The sequence below is a fragment of the Saccopteryx bilineata genome, chromosome X (genome assembly GCF_036850765.1).
Source record: "Saccopteryx bilineata isolate mSacBil1 chromosome X, mSacBil1_pri_phased_curated, whole genome shotgun sequence".
In the NCBI taxonomy this organism is placed as follows: Eukaryota; Metazoa; Chordata; class Mammalia; order Chiroptera; family Emballonuridae; genus Saccopteryx; species Saccopteryx bilineata.
Window position 1 is genome coordinate 137,214,921 of NC_089502.1, and position 23,047 is coordinate 137,237,967.

A 23,047-nucleotide genomic window follows, 5' to 3' on the forward strand; every position below is an offset into this window, starting at 1 on the left:
TTTTTTTTTTTTTTTTTTTTGCATTAGTGAGCATCAAAAAGGTGAACATTTGCATTTCTGATTGGGAGTAAAATGCAATGAGGATATTTAATCAAAGCAACTTAGGATCTAATTAATGCAATCAGCATTAGGTCGTGCAAATATTGTCATTGAATGCCATCGTGTAAAGCTGGTGACAGCAATTTGGGCTGCTGGGAGGTTTATCAAGATAAAAACCAAGAGAAGAGAGACCGAAACTGAATGCCAAGCTCAGAGTTGCATTACCTTTTCCATGTTCAGTTTTTCTTCTGAGTCATCTAATAACCCTATCAAAACTATCTTATTTGGGTGAAATTATTTATGCACTACATCCTGTCAAAGCTCCAGAAGTCTCATTTCTGGACAATGCTGTGTCAGAGTAATATTATGACAGGTAGTGGGGTTGCATTATGCTTAATTTTGCCGGTGAGAAGGACTGGTAAAAGAGAAATTATTTCTTTCTAGCATCAAGGATATCAAAAAAATACAGAAATTTGTTAGACATGATCCTAGTAGCCTAGAAGAGAAAATTCATAAAAACAGGGGAACACTATTTTTTTTTTTTACATCTCAGTGGCATTGTGCTCATTATTTCATTTCCTGAGTGTTTCTAGGACATCGGCCATCATAGTACCTGGTCATGCTTAACTGTATTCTATCATATTTTGATCTCATCCAATAGTATGGCTGTATACTGTGTATAGTCATGAAAATAAAAGCAGCCAAATGATTAAGACATAAAATAAATTTTACAGGGACCAAGAAAATATTTCACACCAAATGCAGTCTCCACACTATAACTTAGCACTGTAAGGCTACTGACCTAATTAAATAGGCTGTGTCAAGGCAACACCGTCACCATGACATTTATAAGGAATCCAGTCAATTTTCTAGTATCTAAATCTTATGTACATGAAACATGTTTGCATGTACATTATGATGAGCTTTTGATAGTTCTATTTTTGTAAAAAATTTATTTATTTTTTGCAGAAGCCATGCATGTGTTGTAATGACTGTGGACTTAGGACTACTTTCTATTGTTAACAAAATTGTGTACGCGTACATGTGTGTGTGTATTTATTGTAAAGTCAGCCCCTTGGTGTATAGCTTAAATGCTGCATATATGTGGCTTAACTAGGTTAAAACCTATATGAAAAAAAACTGCCTATAAAAATATTCCCCAAACTTTGAAACTTATATTTCTGAAACATTGGAGATACAAAGATTTAAACATCCTTAACTATATTACCATGTTTATTACTGATTATTTTACCTAAATCTAACCAAACATCAAGTGATTCCAAAATTTCTCTGGCATAATGGATAAATGATTATTGTATTTTAAGTAATGAACATTTGATTAATGACTTCCTGAAGTGAAAGAGTATAAATAATTGCTTTCTAGAGGTGAGTGAACTTAGAAATTGGCACTCAGTAAATGTCCCCCAAACAGTCAATGGTACTCTTCAATCCCATGTCCCATTCCTTCACACCATGGCTTCAATGCTCAGTCCCACTCACCATTGTAGTTTCTGCTACTGACCCAAAGCTGTTGATAAATATGTTGCAGGTAACATTTACAGGAGGCCCTGCAAGTTGAACAATAAATAGAAAATTTGACAGATTGTGTTCATAGCATAATCAAGTCAAGTTTTTCTCTTGCCAGTGGCATTATAGCACTTACCATGGTGGTTTCCGTGACTGATCCAAAACTGTTGATAAAAATATTGCAAGTAACGTTTACTGGAGGACCTGCAGAATGCAATAAAAATATTGCAATAGACATTGAAGCAAAATTACAGCTTCATCAACATCTGTGCAAATGACAAAAGATGCAAACAAATTAAAATGATGGTGAGATTGCAAAAAAAGAAAATGTTTTACCCAGATGTTCATGGTGATAATATTCCCACTAGAATTTTGAATAATGACAGTTAAGCCATGATAACTTACCCTGAGGAGCTTTGGAAAATATAAGCTGAAAACTATTAAACTGAATTCATTGTCAACAGTTGCTATCAAAATAGCCTTTTGGGTGGGTAGATTTCTTTGACCTTAGGCTCAATGATACTGTAGATGTCAACAGTGGACATCCCAAGGTGATGAAATTAGCTTGGGTCATGAGTTTAAATGAAGCTGCAGTTTGAACTGTGAATGGGTCAGGACCATTCACCTTTCACATGATATCCTTTAAATCAGTAGATCTAGTTTGAGTCTCTTGATACCTCTGAATTTATCCCATTCTTTCTATAATTCTTCGACCCTATCAATGAAAAATGATGTAAAGAAATACGGAAACAATGGACATTAACTTCTTTTAAAAAAAAAAGTCAGTTAATATCCTGATTGTTGCCTCAGTAAATATGTAATGTAAAGCGGAGTTATTAATGCTAGTCCCAGGGACTAGTTCTCTTTTCCCTTGCCCTTTGACTTGGGATTGGATAAGATCAAGTGTGTTCAGGGGGTATGGCCACAGACATTTTGCTCTTTGGCAATTGATAAATCACTCTCTGATTATTTTTTGTTTCTTGTCTTACTGAGGAACATGTTTATTACCTCCATGTAGTTTCCCCCAGATGCTTTCTGAGATAAGAACATACTGCCACGAACCATCTTTGCTTTTCCTAGTGACATTTATCTTCACTCAAAAAAGGCTTAGCAACCTGGTGTAAGCCACACCCAGGTGGCTCTCCATACCCAACAAGCCAGTAGGATCTGAATGAGGAGGAGTTTGGCTTGAGGCTTCCCTCAAAAGCTAGTCGTAAAACACAGTAAAACACAGCTGTGGTGGCACTTGAGCACCATGTCTTTAAACTCTCCAGGCCTGTGCTGGGTTCTCAGAATGAGGAAAGGAAATTTGAGCAAGACAGCTAATTTAAATCCCCAGGCAAAGAGTATTGGTAAAAGAAGGAATAAAGAGTTTTGGTAAAAACAATGTGTTAAGCTCTTTTTATTTTTAGCATAACTAACTTTTCTGATTTAAAAAAAAAAATGTTTGCAGACATGGATTCACAGGCATCACCATATTACCAAAACATTATTCAACCCGCAAGTCTTGTGGTTCATCCCATTCCCTGTTATTTCGGCATCTGCCAAGCTGACTTCTCCATGGTCACTTCCAACTATGCTTGATTTGTTTTTCCTTTTTGGTTACTCAGAACAAAACAAAAATGAATCTGTTTCTTGGCTATAAAATTGTATTTTAAAATCACTATTTTTTTCTGCTAATAAATTATACAAAGTAGAGGCAAGTCATGATGAATTTTGTATGTTTGCTCTTCTGTTCTTACAATAAAATATTTCCTTTTAGGTAGTCTGATTCAGAGTGGAAGACTTGAAAATGAATGATGGAGGAAAGAAACAGGAAAAAGAAAATGTCTTAACAGGAGGAATTTGAAAACTCAAATGTAGGTTTCCTTGTATTGTACAGTACTTGTTTGTCTGGCCTCCCCAACTGAGTTGGAAGCATTTAAAAGGCTGGGCCATACCATCAATAATTTGTTTTTATCCTTCCCAGTAAATGGCAGTGTGAGTATGTTGCTAGAACTCAAAATAATTTTTAAGCTACTGCATACTGACTCACTGTAGTAAGCATATTAAAAATTATCTAGTATAATCCTTACAAAAGAGGAATTATTTTACTGCTGCAGGACATGTATTCATATGGGGGGACTGCAGGGTTAGAGAGGTTAAGTAACTTGCCTAAAGTCCTGCCCCAGTTATTAGAAGTGGAAGCTCAATATCTCATCTTTCTGATCCCCAAACCCCAAACTTTCCACCACTTTGCTGCACTGCATTCATTACACAGTATCTTCTCTCCCTTCTGACCCACCAACCATGGCGTTTTCCATTGGTTTGCACATTTCTGGGAAAATTTTATTCTTTCTATCTGACCTCTTTAATCTTGGGCATTGTCTCAAGGTTCATTTGCATTTAGATATAAAACCAAGAGGAAAAAGTGAGTTTTTTTCTAAATATGTATGTTGATTCTATTTCTAGACTTTAAGCCACATAATATTGCAGTATCATAGACAACTTATTCCAGCATTTATATAGATTGTCAATACATAAAATGGACTAAAATAAAAGAAATTGAAATTTAAAATAAATTTGGTTTGAGTGGCAAGTGAAATCCACAAACTATTGGATTAATTCTCTTTTGCAAGTAAGTTTGTTTTTGGTGTTTTTTTTTGGGGGGGGGGATGAAGGATTAGCACATGCATATAGTAAGAGCTGACATGTTAACACCTCACTGTGAGTCGGTAAGTGCCTTATTTCATTCTTCAGTAGTTAGGTGCTACATTGTCCCCCATCTTATGGATAAGGAAAATGAGGCACAAAGGTAGTTAATTAAGTTTTCCAAGGTCACAGAGTTTTTAGGAGGCAGAAATTGCCTAACCTCAGGGACACTTTTTTTTTTTTTTTAACTACAGGAGTAAAATGCCTGAGGCCAATATAATTATCCTAATAGTTGAAGTTATGAGTCTTTCACCTCTTTGGCTTAATTTATTTTTAGGTATTCTTGTAGATGCTATTGTAAATGGAATTGTTTTCTAAATTTCCTTTTCAGATTGTTCATTGCAGTTGTGTAAAAATACAACTCATTTATATATGTTGATCATGTATGCTGCAATTTTGCTAAATTAATTTATTAGCTCTAGTAATTTTCTTTTGAATTGTTTGAGGTTTTATATATAGAGGACCATGTCATCTGCAAATATGGTTCTCCTTCTTCCTTTCAAATTTGAGTGCTTTTTATTTCTTTTTCTTGTGTAATTGTTCTGAGTAAGACTTCCAATACAATGTTGAATAGCAGTAGTGAAAGCAAGCATCCTTCTTTTGTTTCCAATCTTAGGGGAAAAGCTTTCAGTCTTTTACCACTAAATCTGCTTTCTGTAGATGGCATATAGTTGGAAAATGTCAGCTTTGAATTTTTCATAAATGGTCTTTATCATGTTGAAGAAGTCTCCTTCTATTCCTAGTTTTTTGAGTAGTCTTCTTTCCTGTATTGTGAAAGGGTATTGGACTTTGTCAGCTGCTTTTTCTGTATCAGTTGAGATGATCATGTATTTTCTCTCCTTCATTCTATTATTGTGGGGTATTTCTTTGATTTTATCATATTGAACTGCCTTACATTCCTGGGATAAATCCCAGTTGTTCATGGTTTATAATTCTTTTATTATGCTGTTGGATTTCTTTTGCTAACATTTTGTTGAGGATTTTTGCATATATATTCATAAAGGATATTGGTCTGTGGTTTTCATTTCTTGTGGTATCTTTATCTGGCTTCTATATCAGAGTAATGTTGGCCTCATAAAATGAGTTAAGTATTATTTTCTCTTTTATCTCATGAAACAGTTTGAGAAGGATTTGTGGTAATTCTCACTTTACTGTTTGGAAAAATTCATGCTTAAAACCATCTGGTTCCTGATCTGTGATGGTGCAGTGGATAAAGCATTGTCCTGGAATGCTGAAGTTGCTGGTTTGAAACCCTGGGCTTCCTTGTCAAGGCAGATATGAGAAGCAACTACGAGTTGATGCTTCCTGCTCTTCACCCCAACTCTCTCTCTCCCCCCTCAATAAAATCAATAAATAAAATCTCAAAATTAATTGATTAATTAAAGAAATTTATTGAAAAACCATCTGTTCCTGAACTTTTTTTTGTTGCAAGATTTTTGATTATTCATTTAATCTCTTTACTTGCTTCAGGTCTGTTAAAGTTTTCTATTATATCTTTAATTAGTTTAGGTAATTTGTGTGTTTCTAGGTATTTCCTATACCATCAAAGTTATCTAATTTGTTTATAATATCTTCTCTTTCAATTTGTTCTTTTTAATTTTTATTCATTGATTTTAGCAAGAGAGAAAGGGAGGGAGGGACACACACACACACACACACACACACACACACACAGAAACATTGATCTGGTCCTGTATGTATCTTGACAGGGGGTTGAACTGGCAAACTCTTTGCTTCCGGATGATGCTTGAACCAACCAAGCTATCTAGACAAGACTGTAATTCTTTTATTTCTGTAAAATCAATAGTAATGCCTCCACTTTAGTTTCTAATTTTAGTTAGTTGAGTCTTCTCTTTTTTTCTCTGTCAATCTAGCTAAAGATTTATAATTTTTTTATCTTTTAAAAGAACCAACTTTTGGTTTTGTTGATTCTCTAGTTGCTGTTCTATTTTTTTTCTCGAACCTTTATTATTTACTTCCCTGAGAACTTTGGATTTAGTTTTCTCTTCTTTTTCTAGTGCCTCAAGTTGTAATATAAGGTTATAAGACTTGAGATCTTTCTTGCAGGCATTTACATTTAAAATTACTCTCTGAGCACTACATATACTGCATCCTATAAGTTTTGGTATGTTGTATTTTTGTTTTTATTCATCTCTAATTTCCCTTATAATTTCTCGTTTGATCCATTCGTTATTTAAGAGTGTGTTGATTTCCAAATATTAAAATTTTCTGGTTTTCCTTTTATTGTTGATTTTGAGTTTCTTTCCACTATGGTTAGAAAATATATTTTTATCACTTTAATCTTTAAAATCTATTAAAATCTGTCTCGTAATCTTATATATCAGTGGTCACCAACCCCCGGGCCGCGGACCGGTACCGCGGAAATAATGTAAGTTATTTATTCTTTCACTGCGGGCCAGTACCAAATGGCCCATGGACCAGTACCGGTCCGTGGCCCGGGGGTTGGGGACCACTGCTCTAGAAGGTTTATGATTATACTTAACCAGAGACAGCTAATCATTTAAGAGATTTTGACTTAAAGTATATTTTGTCCAATGTTAATATAGCCACCTTAGGTCTCTTTGGGTTGCTGTTTGCATAGTATATATTTTTCCATCTTGCAACTGTCACTCTACTTGTGTCTTTGGATCTAAATTGAGTTTCTCATAGATAGCATATAGTTAAATCATAGTTTGTTTTATTCTCCTGATCTATGGCTTTTGATTAGGGAGCTTAGCTCATTTACACTTAGAGTAATTGCTAATAAGGAATGACTTCAGCCATTTAGAATTTGATCTTTGTATATCTTACAGCATTTTTTGTCTCATTTTCTCTATTACTACCCTCTTTTGTGTTTAGTTGAACCATTTTGATTCTTTTACATTTCCTTTTTTGTATATATTTATTCTTTGTGGTTACCATGAGGATTACATTTGACACTGTAAATTAATAACTATCTACTTTTAATTGATACCACCTTCACTAAATAGCATGTAGAAACTCCACTCCTAAACAGGTACAGTCTTCTCCCTTTATGTTGTGGTTTCAAATATATATATTCACTGTGTGCTCAATAGCATAGGTTAAAACATTTTAAAATATATTTTCTTTTATATTCTGTAGGAGACAGAAAGTAGAGTTACAAACCAAAAAATACAATAGTACTGGTTTTTTTTTTATATTTGTCAATGTATTTACCTTTACCAGAGATACTTATTTCTTCATTAGGTTTAGAGTTACTGTCTAGCATCCTTTCATTTCAACCTCAAGGACTCCTTTTATCATCTCTTGTAGAGCTGGTCTACATATAATAAACTAATTCAACCATTGTTCACCTGGAAATGTCTTAATTTCTCCTTCATCTGTGAAAGACAGTTTTGCTGGATATAAACTCTCAGTTACAGTTTTTGTTTTTAGTTTTCAGTGTTTTAAACATATCCCACTGCCTTCTGGTCTTCAAGGTTTCTACTGAAAAATTGGTTAATGATCTTCTTAGGGATCCCATGTAAGTAACATGTCATGTTTCTCTTACTATTTTTAAAATTATTGCATTGTCATTGGCTTTCAGCAATTTGATTATAGTTTGTCACTGTAAACTTCTTTGGATTTTTCTATTTGGAGTTCATTGATGTTATTAGATTTGTAGATTTATAGATTTCATCTAATTTGGGAAGACATTATTTCTACAAATATTCTATTCAAATATTCTTTCTACCTCTTTCTTTCCCTGTTCTCTTTCTGGGACTCCCAGAATGTATATGATGGTCCATTTGATGGTGTACCATTGGTTCTTTAGACTCTGTTTAGCTTTATTTATTATTTTTCCTTTACGCTTTCCAGACTTAATAATTCAATTGTCCCATATTTAAGTTCACTAATTCTTTCTTCTGCTTACATAAACTTATTTAGCTCTTCTAGTGAATTTTTCATTTCTGTTCTTATAATTTTCAGCCCCAGAATTTCTTTATGTTTCTTTTAGGTAATCTCTATCACTTTGTTGATATTCTCATTTTATTCAAGCATTACTTTCCTGGTTTCCTTTCATTCTTTATCCCTGTTTTCCTTTATAAGTATATTTAAGACAGTTGTTTCAAAGGATTTATCTAGTAAGTCCAATATCTAGGCTTCCTCAGTGATAATTTCTGTCAATTTATTTTACTCCTTAAGCTGGGACATACTTTCCTGGGTTGTTTTTTGTTGTTGTTGTTGTTGTTGTTTTGTATGTTTGTGATTTTTATTAATAATTGGATATTTGGATATTATAATGTGATAACTCTGGGAATCAGCCTCTTCCCCTTCCCCTGAACTTTGCTGAATGTGTTTTGGTTGTGGAAGGCTATAATAGAATGCCTGTTTAGAGACTTTCCCAAAGTATTTTTGCGAAGACTATATGCCTTCTTATGTGTGGCCAAGTAGTCTGTGTTCTTTAGCTTGGGTTGAGCTAGATCTTGAACACCAAGAGTTAAAATATCAACCAACCAAACAAACAAACAGACTGACAGAGAAGGTGCACCTTTCCCCAGTGTCTGCAGAGTGTCTCTAGGCTGGGGCGTTTCTTTAGTACTTAGCTAGTCTTGAACTTAATTAGGGATCAGCCTAAGATGAAATCCTAAGATCTAATCAGATACTTTCTTAACATGCATCTTCCTTGAGAATGAATATGGCTTTCTAAATTACCTAATTTTCCTAAGAACCTCTCCTCAGCTTTTGCTCCCAGGACTTAATCCATTGTATATTTCAACTGTAATCTTTTGCCCCAAGTATGTAAGGATTTTTTGTGTTGTTTGCAGTGTTTTGGATCAATACTGCTGCTTTTAATCCTGAATTCCAAGGTAGGTAGAACAGAGTTGAGCACTGTTATGGGTTGAATTGTGTCCCCAAATACATACGTTGAAATCCTAACCCCCAGCAACTCAAAAATGTAACCATATTTGGAGAACAAATCTTTAAAGATGTAAGAAGGATAAAATGAGGTCATGAGGGTAGGCACTAATCTAATACAAATGATTTCCTCTGGAGAACTGAATCTAACACCTGAATCTTGGATTTCTAGTCTCCAGAATTGTGAGCAGGTAAAGTTCTGTTATTTAAGCCAACCAGTCTGGTATTTGCTTATGGGAGCCATAGCAAACTAATACAAGTACCTTGCATCAGTCCTTCTGGTAGCATACAGATACTGTATTTTCCCATGTATAAAATGCACCCTTTTTTGAAAAATTTGGGGTCTAAAAACTGGGTGCATCTTATACAGTGGTTGTAGATTTTTTTACTTGCATTTCCTGCTTTTTCACGCTTGTTGAGGAGTTGTATGAATTTTATGATGAATAAAACTGGAGTTCAATAACTTTATGTAATACATTTTTTTTTCAAATTTTGGGCCCCCAAATTAAGGTGCATCTTATACATGGGAGTATCTTTACATGGGGAAATATGATATGTTGCAATAGTTGAACAGGATAATTTGTGAGTAATCTTTTCTCTGCATCCTCTAGAACCAGGATCAGGGTTTCACACTGAGAATGTAGGCTGTCACTGATTAAAACCCAAAGCCAATGCTGGGAGAGGGGGGCACAAGAACAAGTAAAACAACCACTAAACTTTTTTTTTACCATTTTGAAATTGGCTTTTTCTTGATTCACTTAGTTGCTCTAAACTTTTTGACAATTTTCTAGAGTCCTAACCTACTTAATTCTGACAGGTTATATTTACTTTTTTGCTCTTTCTGTGGGGGGAACAAGAGCTCAGTGCTACCTACTGTACTATTTTGTTGATGTCTTCCTCTTCCTCCCTAAAACTTTAATACACTTACATGAATTATGGTGCTCCTAAAAACCATAGTCCATGTTATTTCCTAAATTTATTTGACTAGAAGAGCTTTTTAAAAATAGACTGTCATTTTCATGGTGCACATTACCAAGATGGTAAACATTCAGCAAAACATGATTTTAAAAATGCTGATCCACATTATTGATTCAGTTAACAAATTATTGTTGGAAAATAAATTTTTTCAGTGATAATAACAGAAGTATGAATGAAACTGAAAGAAGTTATAGGGTTAGAAAACCCTGTGCTCCTGCCAAGAAAGGAATGTTTTATTGGAGGCTGCAGGGTAAGTGAGAGGTAATGGAAGAGGAACAAAGAAGCAGTAAAGCTCAGTTTAACTTTTCCAGTTTATTTGTCTAAGACTAAATTTATATAATGATGTTCGAGTCTAGAGATATAACTCTGGGATGCAAATGAAAAACTCTGCTAGCAATCAGACTTGACAAATGTATTAATTCCTAGATGTGTTCTCTTAATAACTCCCCCAGTGAAAACCATCAAGTTTGAATCTGTCCACTGTGTTATCACAAGAGCTAGGAGGCTATATGTAAGTAAAATGGGACCAGGCCAGATAATATGGGCAACAAATACTTAACACATTTGACTCGGTTATTGTATTTAATATGACTCAGGCATTGCTCATAAAATGAATCAATAGTAAGAGCGTTTAGTATCTTGCATATTTAAAACCTGGAACCAATATTTATAACTTTTACCATGGTAACAAAATTTTAGCTATTATTTCTAGTGACTATATTAAAATGAACAAATATATATACATACACAGCAACACTTTCTAAGTTAACAACAAATATTTTTTTTAAAGCTTCATGGTGGATTCAGTTTAAAAATAAGCATCAGAGACAACTATTGCATGATAACACATTTTTGGAATCTAAAAGAGCCGAATTTTTAGAAACAGAGATTAGAGCTGTAGGGGGTGAGGGAAATGGGAAGCTGTTGGTCAAAGGGTACAAACTTCCAGTTATAAGATGAATAAGTTATGGTAAACGTAGTTAACAATACTATAGTGTATACTTGAAAGTTGCGGAGCAGATCTTATATGTTCTCACCACAAAAGGAAATTGTAACTATGTGACATGATGGAGGTATTAGCTAATGCTACAGTGGTGAACATTTTGCAATATTAATGCTAGGGTAGTAATTATTTTGCAATATATAAGTATATTGCTCAACATATGGTATACCTTAAAATTACACAGTGTTATATGTCAATTATATCTCAATAAAGCTGGAAAACAGTTAAAATGAGTGCTGCAGCAAAGATTTAACAAAATGAACATTAGGGAAAATAGGGGATCTTGTATAATATCAAAATGACTAGTCAGTATTTGTTCGTTTTGCCTCAGTTGATGTTATTTTCCAACATCATTTTAAGGTAAAAGACTAGAGCAGGGGACATTCTTTCAGTTCCCAGATGAAAATGTTATTTTTTCCCCTCTCTTCTCAAATAGACAAGAATGGTGTTTTCATTTTGCATTTTATTCTTCGTAAATAATTTAATGTGTCCTCAAGTACTACAATTGCTTTAGTACGGATGCTTGGATGGGAATGGAATATTAAATATATGTGCTTGATGTATACAGAAAATAAATTTCCTTTGGCATAAGAAGATTTTTTTTTCTAGTAGAAATATTCTTGCCATTAGCTCAAGAGATAAAGGGGAAAAAAACACATAGAGGAAAGAGGAAGACGTGTAGCTAAGGGTCAGAGCCTTACTATTTGAATGTGGGGAAGCACTGTTTCTTAGGATGGCTTTCTGTGTTGCATGGTGCTTTGATGCCCATGAAAGAGAGAGCCTTAAAAGATGGAAGGATTGCAAAGGGGAGAAATGGCTTTTCATGGTGATACTCCTTTTGTGAGGGGTGATATGAGGCATCTAATCAGAAAGAACAGAGAAAGTTTTTTAAAGGTTATTATTATATAGTCACACAAACTAACCCATTGCATTATTTTAATCTTAAAAATTCACCACAAATGAGTTATATATTATTGATTTTACTTCCTAATACAAGGCCAAAATGGTTTTTACCAGTCCTACAACATTCAATGTGGTTGCTGACATCCATGTTTGTGCCAAGAGCAAAATATTCAGAAAAACAAAGAAATCGGACATTGACTGATTTACACAACTTGGTTAGATTGTCCAGAAAGCCATTTGCTTTGGACCTGCCATGTTGATAAAGTGATGAAATTGCCAAAGTGATGAATGAGCACCTAAGGTAGCTTAACTACCGAGAGCCAAATGGCAGGCTCTGTGAGTCCCTCCTACTAATGGCTGCCAGTTGTCAACTGCTCTCCCACAAAGATGAATGTATGGACAGATACACACAGCTCAGATCCATATCAGAGGGCTATGAGAATAAATTTCTACCTTTACATGCTATGGATTTTTTTCAGGATTTAAAGAGAAGGAATAAGACAAGAGCCATTATCTCTTATAGGAGAATCACTTTTATGAGAGAAAGTGGGTGCTATTAATAATTACCCAGGAACACCAGTCATAAACCAGGACTGTCTTGAGACTTTGGGTCACTCTATTCAAAGATGTATTTGAAATTGGGTGATTACCAATCTACCTTGTTTTTGCCACTAGTTCTAGTTATTACCCCCATGAACAGATTACAGAAACTCTCTGAGCCTGTTAATTCTTCTGTAGAATGACAATAATGATGCTAATTGTGAGAATTAGTAGTAATATATGGAAAGCTCATAATAGTTGTTCAGTAAATTGTAATTTATTTATAGTAATAGTAGTGGTATTAGTATCATTATTACAAATTCAGTGGATTATCAAAATATGCCTATGCAGGAGGTACATCATTAAACACATTTTAATATGGAGTAAATTGAGATGATGAGATTATAACTTAGATTTACCAATGTTTTCTATACTAATCTCTACTGAAATAATGCACATCCCATTCAATTTACTTCCTCTTCTCTCCATAAACTCTGCTTTGTTCTCAGCTCTAGAATGTTTTAGCAGGATCCAACTACCTTTTATAACTTTCTTGTTTCCAGGAATGATGTATAAACATTTTTTTCCTGTCTGAACAACAATGTAGCATTGTGGGTTTGAGATCATTGCTGCAAGCTTCTTTATTTAATATAGGATAGAGCAAAAAAGAACAAAAAAAACCCCTTATGGATTCAGACAACTGTGGGTTGACTGCTGAGGGAGAAGAGGAGGAGCGTATAGGGGAGATAAATGGAGATGAATGAAGACATGACTCGGGGTGGTGAACACACAGTATAGTGTACAGAGATGTGTTGTAGAGTTGGGCACCTGAAACCTGTATAACCCTAATAAATTTCATTAAAAATACATACATACATACATACATACATACATACATACATAGGGTTTCTCAACCTTAGGACTATTGGCATTTTGGGCCAGATTATTCTCTATTTTGGGAGCTTGTCCTGTGCATTGTAGGATGTTGAAGAGCATCCTTGGTCTCTACTCACTAGATGCCAGTAGCCTCCCATGGCCTCTGTTGTGACAACCGAAAATGCGTCCAGACATTGCCAAATGTCCCCTTGGGGACAAAATGTCAGCCCTGCTTGAGAACCACTAAATTATAAAAAGAAGGTAAAAATGGCAGGATGAATAGAAAGGTTATTTAACGCAGATTACATGTTATGTAGTAATTAAATGAGCCTCAGATTATTCTTGAGCTCAGCCAAACAAATTACTAATTTATATTAAGTATTATATTAAAATATTTTGGTCATATGACTTTCTCATAAGAAAGTCATCTCTCATATATTTCAGCAAATAATGTAGATTTAAAAATATTTAAATAAACTTTAGTTGAAAACATAGAAGTATTATTGCATTTATATTCCTTTGTTCATTAGAAAATTTAATTTGCCTTCTCTGCAAGCTTTTGCTGAATTCTGTTCATTTCCATCTTATAAATCTTCAGTCATTCATTAAATCAACAAACATTTATTGAGAGCCCATCATGTGGCTAGTATATGCTTGGTCTTCTAATTATTATTTATAATGAGATAATGAATTATAGGACTAATATAAGAAAACCAGGCATTAAGGACAGTTTGCTAAAAAGGCCTCGAGTCATTCTGCAAGAAATGTCCAATGAAATAAAAAGTGTATACCCAACCAAGCATCACGGAGAGGACATTTTTGTTAATTCTTTTTCTAATACAAGTGAACTGCTGCTTTTCTGCTTATTGCAAGATCATAGTAACCTTAAAGTGTGCAGTTCATGTTCTGGAAGATTTAGGGCACTTGGCTTATGGTGACAAAGTTCATCTCACATTTTAAATATCTCAGACTAATAGAAACCTTCATGTTAGGCGTAATTTGTAAGCGTAATCTACATATATTTCTATTTATGCTATAATGAAATGTCATCAGATAGAGAAATGCTGGAAAACACAAGATTCTTGCTATCTTGGGAATTCAGTGAATAATAAATTAAGGCCCATTTGAACTTAGAAGAAGACAATTTTAAATGCCATTTGGAATTAGTTTTGAAATGGAAACTCTCATGAACCCAAATGATATTTTCTTTCATTATAGGAAGTAACCAAAATAGAATTGAAGATGACTTTCTCTCATATTAATTGAATCCTCTACTATATTGCAAAATAAATAGAAAGTTCACCAACCTGTTAGGTTGGAAATTAAAAAATTTCATTAATAATTTTTAAAGAAGGAACTATGCTATATTTTGGGGTTATAATAATGGAATTAGGTACAGTATACATATATATACATATGTATCCATGTTCAAATCTTCTCATCCTTATAAGTCCCTTTCAAATGACACCTACTCAATGAATTTTTCCATGATTCTCCCCACTTGACTATCATCTTTCTTGGCACTCTCATAGCTGCATAAACTTTATCATGCTGTATTATAGTACATTTTTCAAACGTGTCTAATCTTTTCTAGTATGCTCTAGACAGGGTGTGGTTCAGATCTGAGTCATTGCAATGTTTCCCAAGGATCTCAGTATACTACTGAGCACATGGTAGACATTCAGTAAATGCCTAATGAATCCTACTGATCAGAATATAAGCCTCCTTAGGAAAGGAAATGCCAGTGGCATCCCAAGAAATAGGTTCATTTCCATTTCATTTCAGAGCAACTTGCAATACAAGGCATTCTAACCCCATCAGCCATTCTCCATCTCTTTAGGTTCAAAGAGTAGTTCTTTCAAAAGATCTTTTATTTAAATCAATTGTCTCATCTCAGCCTGTGAAATCAGAAGTGAATTCTGTTTATCTTTCCAGAGCACTCAACAGAATGATAAAATCATGACAAAAACAGGACAATCACCAATGAGCAGCATTGCAACATGACTCTTTGAAACTACTACTGAATTGTCCTCCTCAAGGAGGGAGTTGGGCAATTTTTTGACTGTTGCCCTCCCATCTGAGATCATCCTTGACCAGTGAAGCATGGCATAATGGAAAAAAAACTTATAAACTTCAGAGCCAGAAGAATTGGATTTAAATCCTGGCCCTACTACATAATATTTGTGGGACCCTCTGTAGGTTATTGAATCGCTCTGGGCTCTAGTTTTCTCATCTATAAAAGAACTAGGCCCTGGCCAGTTGGCTCAGTGGTAGAGAGTCGGCATGGCATGCAGGAGTCCTGGGTTCGATTCCTGGCCAGGGCACACAGGAGAAGCGCCCATCTGCTTCTCCACCCCTCCCCCTCTCCTTCCTCTCTGTCTCTCTCTTCCCCTCCCGCAGCTGAGGCTCCATTGGAGCAAAGTTGGCCCCGGGCGCTGGGGATGGCTCTGTGGCCTCTGCCTCAGGCACTAGAATGGCTCTGGTTGCAACGGAGCAGTGCCCCAAATGGGCAGAGCATAGCCCCCTGGTGGGTGTGCTGGGTGGATCCCGGTCAGGCGGTGAGGCACATGCGGGAGTCTGTCTGACTGCCTCCCCGTTTCTGGCTTCGGAAAAATACAAAAAAAAAAAAAAAAAAAAGAACTATCTTCACCTAATTCTCAGGTTTATTGGGAGGACTTGGTGTGATAGTGTGTGTGAAATGCCACCTATTTCTTTCCTCTTTCCATCTTTTTCCTCTTTCAAGGAAAGATCTTCCTTCTGAATCTTGACAGTTTCCCCTTTATTTAACAATCACATGTACTTTTCTCAAGCACTATATCTCTGTATTACATTTTACTATGCTCACATCTACTCACAGTGTTAAGAAAAAGACCTAGATTTTAAAAGTATAAATAGGCTCTAGAAAAAAAAGTGATTTTTAAAATTATTATTGGCAGGGGATTATGTTATTAAATTTAACAATTGTGAGTGTAGAGAATAATTGTACTTCAATGAAAAACTATGCATTGTTGATAGCACACCCTTCCAAGTTATCTGATTCTGCTTCTATTGGAGCTCCATTCTATCTCTATATATTGTATAACTGATAGAACTGTAAAATATCTGTTGCTTATTCTGGCAAAATCTGTCCTGTACTGTCAAGGTTCCAGTGACTTCCCTCCCCTACTGTGGAAGAGACTAGTTTTGTGCATTCATTTCAATATTTTTGATCTATAAATGTCTGTTTTTCATCTTTTCTTTTAAACTAGTTAAACCATCTTCCTGGTCTCCTCACTGTTTAATGAGTTAAAGAAAAACTTTAACACATGTAATTTTATATCTACATGAGAGTAATTATTTCACCTTTTCAAAAAAAAAATATCTTTTAATGTGAGGTTAAAAAAATAAGGAAAACAATTGTTAGCCTCTGGAAATGTTAGACTCAGAGTCAGGCTTTGAAAGGTCAGAGACCTAAATCCTGCTCAAGGCCATAGCACTGCCATGCAAGTCAGCACTTGCTGTTTTGCTGACAAAAGAGATCTTAGAGTACCATGTTTGCCAATGAATGGTACCTAACTCTCATTTCCCTCCTCTGTTCCTCTGCAGCTTCCACAGATGGGGACTTGTTTCCTCGTTAGCCATTCTGCACCATTTCTCTGAGGTAGGAAGGTCACTATTGTACTGTTAGGAAACAGGTTTTCTATGTCAGCGAGAGACCTAAAAATAGAAGCTAGAGTTCCTGACATGCACTCTTCTCTACTAACAACTAGGACAGCCGCTTCCCTACTGCAGAGGGAAACCCTGAAATCATGATGCTTGTTGTGTTTACATGTGCTCAAATTTGACTGAAGGGCCTCTAGCACTTTTGTAGCATAGTGTTTTTATGTCTCTTATCTCATGCTACACTATGCATCTTTGTAACTCAGTTTAATTAAAAAGGTCATTTATTGGAATTCTGCATATTGAGAGCTTACTTGTTTAGGTTTACATTTGAGTCGAGGATTCAAGTGAAAGTAGTCTATTAGAGAACTGAACAGCACGCCAGTTGGGAAGTGGGGAACAGTCAGGGTAGGGAAGGAAACCGAGAAAAGGTAGGTTAGCAAGTTCATTATCTTCTGGGGCAAATGAAGCTTTATCTCATGAGCAACTCTGGAAGACACCCTCTTCTGAGCTCCTCTGCCCAAGGGAAGAAGGAGCTAGGATATTTTATATCCACTCCCATCAGTCATTAGATGAGAGTATTCTCAGGGGGCATTGGTTCACTACTTCCGGTCTGCCACAAAGGTGGATAAGGTGGCTTGGGTCAGAGAAAGTCCTCAAGCAAAGAAATGCAACTACTGGCATTTGAAAGTCAGATGATGCACTGATGTGTTGAAGGATGGGGATGTGGGCTGGGCACTGCCAATGGTGCCTGGAAGATGCTGGGAATACCAAAATGTATTCGATCCTTGCATTCAATAATTTCACAGTCTGTCATGGCAGTAAGACATAAATTAGACTAACTATAATGTAATGTGATGGTAAAAGTAATATTTTAAGGGAATACAGCAGAGATAGCAACAAATTGTGTGCAGGGAAAAGGAGACAAGGAAAGAAGAGGGGAGATTCTTTGGAGGAAAGTTTATCTGTTTCTTTATATACAGAGGAGGGTAAAACATGGCTCTCTTTTATAAAAAGTATGTATCACTAGCCAGGTTGTATAATCATCAATTTAAAGGTTGAACCTGCATTATTGCATAACCTCCTTAAAATTCAAAGGCCCCTAAATTTTGCATTGTTTGAGATTTTGTAGGAACTGTCCTATGCTTATATATATATATCTCCACCTGTGTTTCAGTGTGACAGGATCTCTGATACTGAACAGAGTAGAGCTGTTCCTCTAAGAGTGAAGAAGGCTCTTAATTTTGTGGGTTGTACCAAACACAATAGAGCAGCATTGTAGAAATGAAAGTCCTTTACTGAGAAATGGCCCCATTCCCAAACTCTCAGATAATGGAGGCAGAAAGTCCCCCAAGTTAAAATAAGGCAAGAATCTAAGAGAGTCTTTTTTTGGGAGGATTAGCTTCTTTTGATGCCTAACTCTCCCAAAGGCCCCTTCCAGTCAGATGTGCTGGGTATTTGCAAACACAGGAACCCTGAGCCTACCTAGGCCACCACAAGGAACAATGCAGTGGGTGTGTGGGCTCCAGCACCAGATAGCCTGGATTTGACCAGCTGCTCTGCCTCTCACAGCTGTGCCAGCTGTAAGGATTCTGAACATCAGTTTCTGGATCTGAAAAATGGAATTGGTAACAATAGAACTTTTCAATATTATAGGGAAGAAATTAGATCATGCATGTTACACATGTAACACGTGTCTGGCACATCTGAAGCACACACTGTCACTGCAAACCTTACTTATACTTCATGTCCTCATTCATTCTCCACCTCTTTCTTCTACTTCAGCCATCATCAACTCCCCTTACTCAGACCTAGCCTCCATGACATAATTCCAATCAAAGCTGCATGTTTTTACACACAAGAACTGCCTGGTATTGCTCAGACTTGTTTTATGTGTGTTATTTCATTTGCTCAGCAAGATAACACATTGCTGGAAGATAGGAATTAGCTGTTACTGCTTTCAGTAAGTTCCCTGAGTCCCTACAAGTTATGCAGGCATGGTAAATGTTTCTCCCAAATACTTTGTGATTTATTTGTACCTTGATACAAAGTAAAATTGACTTTGTACATAAACAGCAAGTGCTTCCTTTGCTTAAGAAAAGACCACAGACATTATTTCAGAGAGCAGTCTCCTTATTCCTTAAATAACCCTACCCTGGGAAGCAGCACTCAAAACCTTCCCTCCACTGTTCATTTTCAAGCGTGGGCTTTTTCATACATGTTGTAAAGGAGTCATAAAGAGAATCAAATTGCAGACTTCAGCCTCAGACTTAGCATTTTCTCCAGCTATGCCCCAATGACTGAGATTATTGAATGAAAATATTCCAGAGCCAAACTAGTAAAATACACTAGGAAGTAGACTATAGGGCTAGAGAAAAGGCCAGATGGAAGAGCATACTTTTGATATGTCATAGTCAGTATTTTCCTGAAATCTGTTTAAATATATCACAAACTTGTATTGAAAGAAGATGTTAAAAAAAAAAGACTTGCCCTGGCCGGTTGGCTCAGTGGTAGAGCGTCAGCCTGGCATGCGGGGGACCCGGGTTTGATTCCCGGCCAGGGCACATAGGAGAAGCGCCCATTTGCTTCTCCACCCCCCCCCCGCCTCCTTCCTCTCTGTCTCTCTCTTCCCCTCCCGCAGCGAGGCTCCATTGGAGCAAAGATGGCCCGGGCGCTGGGGATGGCTCCTTGGCCTCTGCCCCAGGTGCTAGAGTGGCTCTGGTTGCGGCAGAGCGACGCTCCGGAGGGACAGAGCATCGCCCCCTGGTGGGCAGAGCGTCGCCCCTGGTGGGCGCATGCGGGAGTCTGTCTGTCTCTCCCCATTTCCAGCTTCAGGAAAATACAAAAAAACAACAACAAAAAAAAAACTAAAAATGCCATTAGCCAGAGAGAAAATCACAGGCTGTGTAACCCAGGAAGGTAGCAGTCACTGTATCCCTCCTTTCTTCAGCTACTAACTGCCTGTCTCCACAATCTACAAGCTGGTTTCAGTATTTTCCAGAAAGAGAGCTGTTGGGTGATGGGAGAGAAAATACCTAGGCTCATTCATTTATTTATTCATCAAATATTTATAGAAGATTAATGTACTTGAATCTGTGGATGAAAAGTTGAATAATAAACAGATTCTGAGACAAAACATTCCAAAGGTTCTTGCAGGCCTCCAGACTCGCAGCCCCTAGCATGGCTCTGTAATTAATAAATGGATACAGCCTGACCAGGTGTTGGCACAGTGGATAGAGAGTTGATCTGGGACGCTGAGGACCCAGGTTCGAAATCCCAAGGTTGCTAGCTTGAGCGCAGGGCGGCCAGATTGAGCATGAGATCATAGATATGACCCCATGGCCACTAGCTTGAACCCAAAGGTTGCTGGCTTGAGCCCAAGGGCACTGGCTTGAGCAAGGAGTCACTGGCTCAACTGGAGCCCCCCATCAAGGTATGTATGAGAAAGCAATCAATGAACAACTAATGTGTCACAACTATGAGTTGTTGCTTCTCATCTCTCTCCCTTCCTGTCTGTCTTTCTCTGTTTCTCAAAAACGAAGGAGGGAAGGAAGGAAGGAAGGAAGGAAGGAAGGAAGGAAGGAAGGAAGGAAGGAAGGAAGGGAGGGAGGGAGGGAGGGAGGGAGGGAGGGAGGGAGGGAGGGAGGGAGGAGGGAGGAAATGGATACGAATCTAACTCATGAACTTGGTATACAGTACAAACCTTCTAGGCCTTTACTGTCCTACTAATGGTAACAGGGTGGACTCATACCAGACTGACCGAGATTGAAAGCTGACTCTGCACTTTTACTAGCCATATGACCATGAGTAATCACACAAGCTCTTTTTTCTGTTTTTTTTCTTTTTACCTGTAAAATAAAGATAATAATAATATTCATACACTTTGTTATAAGGCTTAGGGGATTAAATGTATTAATATATAAAATACCTTAAAGAATGCATGATACATGGTAAGGACTCCAGTAATATAAACTAATGGTTTTATTATTAACTCTTTATGGCCCCTACAATTAAAGTGGTGTAAAATGAATGAACGGATACAGTGAAGAGTAAAGGGTTTGCCAAGAAGATGAATGATGAATAACTTGAATACTGAACCCCTTTACTTCCCCTCATCTTTGAGTATTATGCACCATACCTCTGGCTTCATCTTCTGGTTTTATGTTTAAAATACATTTTTAAAAATCTCCCCCCTCAATAAGTGTACTGAGAAGTATATTTTTAGGGTACTTTTTGGGATATCTAGATAGTCTATCCTGATGGTAAAGAGGTTCATCAGGACAAAATATCAAAGCCTGGTGATTTCTTCCAGCTTCACATACCCAGTAACTGACTACACCCCTGACGAGGCTATGCCTGAGGCAGTGGCCCCTCTGTGGCTGATGACAGAGCACTACTTCACCAAGAAAATAGAGGCTATTGGATGTGAACTTAGCTGGACTACCTTCCCCTCTACCTGTAAAACTTAGTGTCAGAGTAAGGAAATGATATTTCTCTTCCAGTGCAAGCATCTGTCCATTATCTTCCTGAGATTGCTCCTTCCTTCCCCTTCCAGAACTGCTCCATCATTTATCTTCGAGCTCTCTTGTCCTTTTCATCTCCCCTTTATTTTTTATACTCTTCTCATCTTAGCATAAAAATAAAACAAATCAAAACAAAAATCCTACCTTTCTTCAAACTCTTAAAGCTAATATCTGATCTCCCATTTTCTCAATAGCATTAGTCCTTTAATGAGAAGCCTACATACTCACTTTTCCTCACTGTCTCAAATCTCACTACAACCAGCTACAGCCTCGGCTTTTGTCTCACAACTCTAGAGAAATTGCCCTTGCTGATGTCAAAAATGTCCCAATGGCCAAACCCGATGACCTATTCCTTTGCCTCTTTCTACTCAGCATCCCTGCTGCACTTGGCATAGTTGATATCCTCATCCAAAAAACTCTATCTTCCTTAACATCAATGACTACATTTTTTTCTGGTACTCTTCCAAGATTTTGTGTTTTGTTTTTTTTTATTGTTGTTGTTGTTTGTATTTTGTATTTTTCTGAAGTGAGAAGCGGGGAGGCAGACAGACAGACTCCCGCATGCACCCGACCGGGATCCACCTGGCATGCCCACTAGGGGGTGATGCTCTGCCCATCTGGCCCGTTGCTCTGCTGCAATTGGAGCCATTCTAGTGCCTGAAGCGGAGGCCACAGAGCCCTCCTCAGTGCCTGGGACAACTTTGCTCCAATGGAGCCTTGGCTGCGGGAGGGGAAGAGAGAGACAGAGAGGAAGGAGAGGGGGAGGGGTAGAGAAGCAGATGGTCACTTCTCCTGTGTGCCCTGGCCAGGAATCAAACCCTGGTACTTCCACATGCCGGGCTGATGCTCTACTGCTGAGCCAACTGGCCAAAACCTCTTCCAAATTTTTTAATCACTCCTTCTTGTTGAGGTCCTTCCCCCCACCATGAATGTTCACATTCATGGATGTCTCATCCTTATTTCTCTTGTCTATTCATTCTACACCTTTGCACTGAGTGATTGTAGTTAATACTGCCACCACCTGGTGGCTCCCGTTTCCACATTTCTAACTGCAACATCTCTTCTAGGTCCCAGATTAACATATTCAACTGAAGATTAGGCATTTCTATGTGGATTTGTGGCAGTCATCTTAAAGATATGCCGAAGGCTGAACTCATTATCTTCCTCTCTCAGAATTTTATTTCTCTTACAGCTCCTCTTTGAGGCAAGAAATCACCATCTGATTAAATGCCTAAACTGGAACTTTGAGTGGAGTATTATTCTTTCTATTATTTCTTCCATACCTTGTCTAATGCAATTTAATCTTAAATTTATCTTGTTAATCTAACCCCTGCTTTCTAATCCCATTACCACTGCCTAAACCTAAAACTTCATCATTTCTCTCTTGTGGGTAATTGTTATGGTACCATAATCCCAACCTTTCTATTATGTCCTTTGAAAGGCATCT

At 37.0% G+C, this 23,047-nt stretch overlaps 1 protein-coding gene across 2 annotated transcripts in view; it reads right to left on the reverse strand.

Annotated features, from left to right (window-relative positions):
- Positions 1-23,047, reverse strand: part of GLRA2 (glycine receptor alpha 2) — a 195,962-nt gene that overhangs the window by 142,422 nt on the left and 30,493 nt on the right. The window contains exon 3 of one of the 2 annotated variants that reach the window (XM_066248945.1): positions 1,540-1,607. In XM_066248945.1, coding sequence (XP_066105042.1) covers positions 1,540-1,607 — 68 coding nt within the window. Of the gene's footprint in view, positions 1-1,539; positions 1,608-1,702; positions 1,771-23,047 lie in introns of both variants that reach the window. The other variant, XM_066248944.1, reaches the window with a different exon arrangement.